Source organism: Stegodyphus dumicola, chromosome 6 (genome assembly GCF_044657685.1).
Source record: "Stegodyphus dumicola isolate Sdum_Otavi_A_Nest chromosome 6, ASM4465768v1".
NCBI classification, from domain to species: domain Eukaryota; kingdom Metazoa; phylum Arthropoda; class Arachnida; order Araneae; family Eresidae; genus Stegodyphus; species Stegodyphus dumicola.
In genome coordinates this window covers 140,311,058-140,321,337 of record NC_140773.1, presented here as the reverse complement: position 1 = coordinate 140,321,337, position 10,280 = coordinate 140,311,058, and the positions used below count along the sequence as shown (strand labels likewise).

General features: G+C 29.3%; 1 protein-coding gene across 1 annotated transcript in view; it reads left to right on the top strand.

Moving 5' to 3' along the window:
- The first annotated feature begins 2,885 nt into the window (after positions 1-2,885).
- LOC118196901 (neuronal acetylcholine receptor subunit alpha-7-like) overlaps positions 2,886-10,280 on the top strand; it is a 598,562-nt gene continuing 591,167 nt past the window's right edge. Inside the window, exon 1 of the mRNA XM_085818929.1 lies at positions 2,886-4,632. Within this exon, the coding sequence (XP_085675055.1) occupies positions 4,569-4,632 (64 nt within the window). The 5' untranslated portion in view covers positions 2,886-4,568. The remainder of the gene's footprint in view (positions 4,633-10,280) is intronic.

Below are 10,280 nucleotides of genomic sequence, written 5' to 3'. Positions count from 1 at the left end.
GAGGTCCTCGAAGAAAGTGGAGGCCCTAAGCTGTAGCTTGTGCAGCTTATAAGTAAATCGTGCACTGTTGAAAAGAGATAAAGAAGTAACTATTAAACCTTATTTAAAAATTGAATACTTAGAATGGGGACAAAAGTTGCATTATGTTGAAGACGAAAGTGACAGAAGAATTTTTAAATGTTATTTTAAAAAAATAGTTTTAAAATATTTAGCTGAAATTTGTTTAAAAATCTAATTTTCTTATTTTTATTATTAATCAAGGGCGTGTATCTTTTGGCACGCTTTTTTTTTTCATGTTTTTGTTTTAATGCTATCTTTAATGTATTTTTAATAGAAAGGCTACCATGATTTCACAAAGTTTTTCATGTCTTTTATTAAAAAATGTGTTTTTTATCAGTTGTCCTCATCGTGCTTATCGATTTCCTTGATTTAAAAGTGTAAGTGGTGAATTATAGAGAAATCTTAATATCTTAAACTTAATTTATACAAATATTTTAATTTTTTACTTTTATTTCCATGCGTGTTAAAAAAAATAGGAGTGTTTTTTTTTTTTTTTTCTTTAAACTTGTTCTTGTCTGATCATTTAACAAATGCTGATAAAGGAATTGTTAGAAGAGGCCTGATAATGATAATGAACTATTAATTGTTAATTCTGCTTATTGTATTATTGGAATCTTAAAATTCTAATTTTAAATGTATAAAAGTAACATCTTACTTGTTTTCCAAATAAAGTCTTGAAACTTAGGACTCCATTTTAAATTGCTTTAAAAATAAAATTCGGACTAAAAACAGATAATAATTAAAGTAAATATTTTGATATTTATCAGTGTTTTCAAATAAGGATTTAGTATTTTTGTGGGTTAATATTTCGTATAAAATTTGTGAACAAACATGTCAGAAAAGCAAAACAATTAGTAAAAAATTTTGAAATGTTTTACAACTTCAAACAGCAGCAAACGAGGATATCCGGAATTTTCACGAATATCTTCTTCAATTTGCAGATCAATTATAAATATTATAGTGAGTATAAAATAGGTATGGCAACACTTTATACACTATAAACGTAAGTATTGATCCGCTGAGTGCATCTAAACCTCACACAATTTTTTTGTTGCCTTTATTAAAGTAAGATTTGTTGATAAAATGAAATTTAATATATTTGGTTATAATAGTTATTTAATGGTATGCAGAAAATCTAAAAAGGAATCTCAGAATCAGAATTTAACTTCATCGGCTAAACATAAATGAAAAAACGATGTTATGGGGTACGTGGTGTCAGTTTTATGTTTATCGATGGGCTAAACAAGTTTATATTTAAAAGAAAATGTTAAATCCTCAGGATAGGAATTTATCCCATAAAAACATTTTAAATTCTCTCAGCGATAAGTCTAATCATATCACTTTGAACTTTGCAAACCGTATAATTATTTTCGGTAACAATAATATCTCCAGTTTCAAATATGAGCTTAATTAGCAAATTAACAAACAACTTAAATATAATTAATAAAAACTTGAATGTAAAACTAGAAATTAAATATATATTTTTCAATTTTTATTTCGTGTAATAATAAGCATTAAATAAATTTTGCAAATACAGTTTTACTCCAATATATGCTTATGGTCGATCTGATTTCAGTTATTTTTATGAAATGTAAATGAAAGCTGTTGTCTAAAATTATTAAACGTTCCATATTTACATAATAAACTTTTATACTACTCGCATTTAATTAAATTACCTTTGTGAAAGGGATTTATTATATCTTATGTATCATAATTATCAATTATCTATGATATTTAACATTATTTTACATAAATTTCTGTAGTACAGCTAGTTTTAACCTTAATGATTTCTTGGAATATTTTAAAGAAAATCATTTCAAACAAATATTTCTTCACCTTTTCGTTACATTAAACTGGTAAATTTTAAGATTTAATTAAAATTCTTTAAGGGTATTAATAATCTTACAGCTTATTTAGAACACATATTAAAGTAATCATGCTAACTGAATTCAGCTAATATTGTATATTTGAACAGATGTTTAAATGTAAGTATTAATATTAAACTGAAATCTTTAAATTTCAGATAATTCACTGCCTTAAATAACTCAAATTCTTGCAGTTAAAAAAATTAATGAATTACATTTATATATTCGGTGCTATTACTGTATATTTAGAAAGCTTCATAGTATTTGTTTATTAAAATAAGAAAGCATTTTCGACAAGACATTGAAATTTGAAATAAACAAAACATGCAAAAAAATACTACGAATTAACTAGACAAATTAAAACCCAAGATGCATATGATGTACCAGCAAATCTAATATTTTTACAGCAATACAATTAGTGATAAAATGCAGAGCAAGAGCTTAACGAATTACATCAGATTTAAGTACATTTGTAAACTTAAAACAAATTCTTTTGAAAATTTAAGGAAAAGAATTTCATTATAACTTCCTATTGTTCTTCAGATTATGTAAAATATTCAACGTAATGAAAATGAAAAAACACTGATTTGTCTTCTACAAAAGAACAACAACAACAAAAAAAAAAAAAAACTCACCTTTATACGTATATTTTATATTTATCTGCCCTTTTATATTTGTATATTCTAACGCATTCGTATGCGGGTTTGTTTAGAGTCCGAAGATGAAATTAAAAATAATTAAATATTTACAGAAAGCTAGACGTTGGAAAATTTGATATTCATTCTAGTTTTTTAATTCTGTGATTAGATTATACCAAACTCGGGTTACGTCACGAAGGACGTCTACAGTGACGTCAGATAAAATACGGATCAACTTTCGCAATTTTCTATTCGCTCAAGTCGCGCACCTGGATTTGGAAAGAAGGAGAACGGAAAAAATCAGGAGCAGGATGCGCGTGCGCGCGTGAATTCCGAGCGCGAGACTGGATGCGAAGAAGAATGTATTCCGGAGAACGGACATAGATGCGTCTGAGACCGGGCGTTCCGCTAGGCAATTCTGTATATGTCAGGAGCGCAGTGACACCGCCAGGCCCTGTTGCTCTCTGCCCGCCCTCTTTGAACCGCCCGTCGCTGTGCTGTTTTTTTAAAAAAAGTATGTGCTAGTGTGCTTTTGCGAGTTATGTACTGTTTTCTTGCACAATTTTGGTGTTTTCTTCTGTATGGCCACAGTGTGCTCCAAACGGTGCTACAAACTGTCTCGGGCCTTCATTTAGTTCTCACTGCATTTTTGTGTGTCGTTTCCTTCTAAAGTACTTAACCGAGTACATAGAATGCATAAAGCTTCTGATGATTCATTTGCTAAATGCCGAATTTGCCAGATGGAAATATAGTTAGTGTTCGTGTTCTATTTTTGCATAGAATGCCCCCAAGAACTGTATATCAACTACGCATATTGATACATTATTTCTTCTACATTTTATAAAGCTGAAAACACACACAAATGTTCTTCTGCAAAATATCGCTGAGATGATTATTTTCCATACGAGTTTTATATCGATATTTTCTAATCGCTATCGAATACATTGAAACCAGTCTTCCTAGATGTTTGGAAACGCTTCATCCAAGGCATGGAACCCTGCAGGATAATGTGCTGACAAAGCGCCGTTACTTTAAGAAGTGAAAGTAAAACAAATTCCAGAAAAACGTACATAGAACAATTTGTAATCATTAGGGAACAGTAATATTCTGTGATTGCAACATATCCGGTATTTAAAACATATCTTGGTCATGCAGTAAAGACTGATACATTGCTGGGCATTGGTATGACAAACAAAACATATTTCTCCAGTTTTTAATCAAAGGAGAGACATTTTTATAAATGGACGCTTATATTTCTGTGTTAATTTTGTTTACATGGGAAACAAATTATATTATTTGAAATTTTCTTATAATTTTATATGCATATCCTGATTGGTATAACCATTTCTGTGAACTAAAATTAACGACAGCACATAATGCATTTTCTCTGCTAATGAACATAGGTATGACTTTAGAATAGGTGATTTTGTACATATATATTCCAAGAAAACTTTTTTTGACAGTCTAGTTCTATATACTGAAAGGTGCTATCAGATATTTCGCATGTTTGTGATTGAACTGAAATGCGAAATGGGAAAAGGAAAAGCTTATAAGTTAAGAAGCTTATATTGTTTAATTCAGAAACTTTTATCGAACCATTTAAAAACTTTCTAAATACTTAATATAAATGCGTAAACTGTTTATTATATTTAGTTATAAATTAGACGCCTGTAATTCTGCATTTACAGACCAACGCTTTGATTATTTTACGCATAATTTATGCTTTGATCTGCTTCATACTATATAGCAAATCTCAGAGATATTTAATAAGTGAAATTTCTATCAAAAGTACTTTCTATGTCACCAGTAGAGTACTTAGTGTTTTAGAAATGGAGATTATTGATAAATACTGTCCGTAAAAGAATACTAATTGCTAAACCCAAGAAAAGTGTTATACTCCGCGAAAAACAAGAGCAACGCAAAAGATGATTTCAAAATAACTGGTGCTCCTGACAATGCTGCGGCTGATAATGTAAAGTGAAATGGTACGAAATCTTGAAGAGATATGGGAGGATATGGAAAAAGGAGTTTACTGTTACTCTGTCATCTACTTCTAACGCTACCTCAAGGTAAATAATTATGCATGCATAATTAATATTTTCTTTAGTAACGGTATGTTTCTACATATAAAATCAATTATCAAGAATACTTATATTACAAATCTTCATTTAGTTTTAAAAAATAGCTTTACATAAAATGTGCGTTACACGTAGCGTAATAGATACACTGTAAAAAAATTCAATAAGGTTACTAAAATAATTCACGGAAACTGGGATGCCATGGGTTATTTGAATAACAGGTAAGAGGTTCATTATTTGTAACTTTACAAGGATCTACGCCTGTAAAGTTTATATTATTTCCTATGTGAAATGCAAACGAATGTATCTGTAAAGGTTACTTCTAATATCCCATTCAGTAATTATGTATGCAGAATACATTTGTCATGGGTGAAATGCTAAAGAATGTATCTGTAAAGATAATAGATGGTTAGTTTAAAATCATACTTATTATAATAAAATATGTTGAATTCAATATGTTCGATAAAAGCGTTATATATATATATATATATATATATATGTATTAGTCATGAGTTGATTCAAATACCCACATTTGCCATTAATGCGTATTAGACATTTCTTAAGCAATTTGTGCTAGTATATGTAGAGTTAATTAGAGAGAAAACTAAATTCTTTATATCGAACCATTGTTTATTACATTAGCTCTTAGAGTAAAATACATTTGAATCTTTAAACATCTTAGTACTACAGGTAATTTTTACGTTACATTTGTAAGTACATTTTATTGTACTAACATAGAAAAATTTTCAAAAGTACTCAAGCAGTAAATATCCGGAAAGCATTATAGTTGTAAATATCACTAAAGTACTAAAACTATATTAATATATTGCTAAATATCGTGTAAGATTCTAATAGATTCGTTACTTAGATCCGTCCTGAAATGCGCTCAAAATACGATTTTAAACTCATTAATAACATCGGTATAAGAATTAAAACTAAAAGAAAAACCTCTAAAACTCTGATATTTATTAGTTAAAAATTCCCTTAGTTAAAAGTTAGAAATTTATACGAATGTAAAAACATTAATGTACGTTTGCCTTGTTTTCGTTCGTGAAATCCGAAAAAAAAAGTATTTTTAAAAATACAAATTTATTTAGCAGTCATTTAGAAAGCATCTTATAGAATAAAATGTGTAGCGATATTAGTACGTATACACTTGAGATCTTTATTGTTTATCATGTGGAAATGATGCATGGTACTAAATTATTTTGCATTCAAAAAGAACTTTACCTCAAAACCAGATAAATTTCTCTCTAAATTTCACTTTAGTTTGAATAAGAAATTAAAATATCTTTCATAAAGTTTCAATTACGTTTTATATCCTAACCAGAACTCATATAAATTGAAGTGGAATAAGAGAGGATAATGTAGAATGGATATTTTAAGGAAAATTGAAATAATCTAAATTGAAATAATACCCGATAATGTAGAATATATATTTTAAAATAACAGAGCATAATAGGTAAAGTATCACAAATTTAGCTTGCACTGTAGAATGATGTCTTTCATTTATGAATTATCTTAACGACAGATAATATAACAAATTTGTATTACAGAGGTGACCATAGCGCGGCTTCAGAGCACGTCCGGTTCTTACAGGCGAGAAGTGAGGTTCTTATGCAAATAAAACAAATATATGAAATATGGTAAAAGAAAACTACTAAATGTCCAATAGAAACTGATTAATTTTACAAAGTTATCAGACTTTCAGTTCCATTTGAAAGATGTTTCATTTCTTTTAAAATGATGCAAATATTTGACTTGTGGCATCTGGAAAAATCTCTAGTTGTGGTTCTCGAACTTTCTTGAATTTCAGCATGCTCACTGATATGAAGGTTTTCCTCCCCTATATAATATGCACTATCCTTTAGTATAAGTAATTTTACTTGCTTTAGTAAAGCATTAATTCTTGTTACTATCATTTAGCTGTTTTAGCAAAGCATAAAATTTAATAATGCTAAACATTAAAATGTAATAAACGGTATTAAAAACGTATTTTTTGTAATTATCAGCAAATGACAAGAAATAATCATGAAATATATGGTTTATTTGTATCAAATAATGCGGTAGTAGTTTTAATGCACTTATAAGTCTCGTCACTAAATATTTCAAACATCCCACTTTTAAATTGTGTAGGTTTCAGAACGCTGTAATATTTGAGAAAATTTTGCTTCAAATTTGAGATATCTTGAAAATTATCTTCATCTTGACGAAACTTTAACCTAATCTTGACGAAACTTTAACTAACATACGTATCATAACTATCATAACTACAATTCAGTATTCTCTGTTCCTTTGCATAACAACAGTATCTTCCTTAGAAAATCAATTGCTTGTTTTGTGCAGAAAAAAACTAATACTGCAAGAAAACAATGATGTTATACCTTATGTTTTTGGACACAGAAGAATAGTAGAGAGAAACTGATGTTGATAGCCAAGGCTCGTGATTTTTGGAAACTACAATAATTTCTTTCTTAACGTTAGTTCAAAAAACGTGCTATCTACCAGAGATTTTCCTAACTATCAACAATGATTTTTTGGAGACTCTGCTTGTGCAGAGACGTTGTTTTCGTTCTTGCCGGTACTAAATCTGTCTACCTAGGTAACAGGTAACTCTTTAACTATACGCTAGTACAAAATTAAAAATATGCAGAAAAGAAGGACTCAGATTTTGAATAAATCCCTATCGATTTTGAGAGTGATAAGATATAAGAAAAATATTTATTTATCCTCAAGCAGAAGAATCTACGTCTGATTGCTCTCGAAATCGCTAGGATTTTATTCAAAATTCTATGCCAGTATAACTGCCTAGTTGAAATGCTATAGATATTTTTTGTCTAATTTTTAAGCACTATAGACCTAGCGTAGTTGAAATCCTCTTTATTAGAAGAGTATTTATTTAAGCAAACTGTATACCTCTTTTAATGGAATCAGTTAGATTGTTTTCCTTCATTTCGAGTTAAAAACTATGTTCATATAATTTTTCATACATAAGTATTTAAAATGTACGCATGATAGAATTTGTTAAACGAATCTAAATATATATATAAATTCGCAGAACTAAAGTTAATTTTTCGGTATGTAAACTTACTAATAAGAAATTTTCTTCTTCGATCGAAATTAGAAAAATGAAAATGTTTTCCATCATAAAGGATTCTCGTTTTGCATTTTTCTACAGATTAAGATGCAAATCCATAAATTTCCTTTATCTTGATTTTCAAACTTAATCACTTTGTTTTCAAAAGTAATATTTTAAGATCTTTCTCCGCTTACTTCTCTTATTGAAGCGTCCCTGGGAGTAAGCGACAAGCGACATTTGACCTTTAAACTTTGCATTTCCCCCCTCTTTAATCCTTATGTATATCCATAGTTTCCCTGAACTTTTTAATATAATTGTTCTGTTTCATCTGCATAAATACATGTTATATAATTAAAGCTTTGGAATCATTCCAAGAAGAACATTTTTATAAATTTATGAATATTATAGTTCATAAATTTATAAAAATGTTCTTCTTGTTGGAAAATACACAATTCAAATGAAGATATTTACTTCATTTGAATTGTGCATTTTCCGCCATCTTTATTTCTGTGCTTTTAAAATTTAATTAATATATCTTATAAACACGCAGTGTCTTGTATTTGTTTTCGGACCCTAATTTTTGGATTTATTTGCAAGTATCACTTATAAGATATTAGCAAAATGAGTTTCTTTTTTTCACGTGTACTAATGATCATTCATTTTAAAACGTGCTAGTTTTGATAAAGGTTATTCAAAACATGTTTGGTAAAAACAATAATTTACTCCAAAAATTCTGAAAATGAACTCACACAAGTATTCAGAAACTTTGAATAAACAATTTATATTTAATTAAAGCATTAATATAACGATATATTCAATATTTTGTCTCCAATTCTTTAGCAAAAATTACCCTTTTCATGCGCTTTGTCATGAATGCAGCCAGCTAATAGTTTTGTACAAGAATGTTCCAGTTATATGTAAGAATTGTCTTAAATAGATCTTACGAATAAGTATCATAAATATTGATTTAAGTAGAGCTTTTGAGGAATTATCATATTTCCTTATTTTTTCTTCCAGCTGAATCTATACAATACTCAACGGAATTTAGATCCTGAGAATATGGAGAAGTTTTGTTAAACTTTGTAGAATTCATTAGCTGCTTTTTTTTTTTTTTTTTTTTTTTTTTTTTTAATACTGGAAATGTGAAAAAGGAGTAATGTCCTTTACGGGACTCGAACCTGGAACTTTCGAATACTCACGAAGTGTGTGCTACTTTACACTACGAAGGCATGTTGGAAGGAAGAAGAAAATAACTTATATCTCCTTTCCTTTAAATGGAGACCAAATCTTAGTGGCGACGAATTATTGTCCACCACCTTTTTATTTGGGTGGCACTGTAGTGTCATTAGGTTTTTTTTTAGGTTAGAGACGTGAAAAGGAAGCAATGCCCTCGCCAGGACTCGAACGTGGACTTCTCCAATACGCGCTGTGTGTGCACGAAGACATGCTGGAAGGAAGGAGAAAATACCTTATCGCGCGATATTAGAGATAGAAATGTTTTTGTTTTGTTTTGTTTTTTTTCGTGCAGTATTGCCACTGCTTGCTTTCAAATTATTGACTTTGTTAATCGAAAACTCGTTAAAGCTTTACCAAATACGAAAGAGGTAGCAAAACAAATTCGAAATTCAAAAGTGGCAATAATTTGAAAAGTGATTTAACGCTTTTTAGTGAACCGATGCAAAATGCCGTTTCGAAACCAATAGCCCTCTGAGCTAACCCCCTTCGGGCTAATAGTCCCAAGAGTGCTATATGTTAAGGATCGCTATTCTAATTCCAAGTTTTCTTGAAGATGCTTTCAGTTTTTCTTTAAGAATATTTATATGTTTATACTACCCATATATTTCCGATAAATACTAAATTTCTAATTCCAGAGGCAGCGAAATATCCTTAAACCATTATGCTTCAATTCCTGCGCGTAAGCAATAGGAATGTTTGGAATTCAAATTTTGATTCGATTTTTCCAACATATTAATTCATTTAACGGAACGAAATATATTGAATTTTGAAATTTCTGCAAATATAACATTATTCCCAAAACTCTTGGTGTTTGAATTTCCGTACACTACCTCTGATTCCTTGGTGTTAGTTTGGAATGTCGCCTAGGCTTCCGTGCATTTGCAACAGTTTCAAGCAGTTTCCATCGTTTTATAACATAAAAAATAGTTAAAGGCATTACGTCAAGTATGTTTTGGACGTTTCAAATACTTTTAATAATCATCTTTAGAAAAATTAATTATTCAATTTCTAACAAAATTTATCGTTAATTCGTAGCATCTTGCTATGTTCACTTCATATATGGAACTGTTAATATAGTTTTCGATGCAAATAGTTTCTAAATGCAGACGACAATTCTTGCAATTTTAAACAAAACATTATAACAAAAAACATTGTCTACCAAAGTATCTCAACAAAATTTTGGAGTGTTCGAATTATTATGTGAGTTACTGATCAATACGTTTTGAATAAGTTAGTTCATTAAAGGGAGTATTTGCACGATATTTTAGTGCGTCCACTCCACACACAGTTTTTCTCTTTACCTTTTCTAATATAAGATATTTTA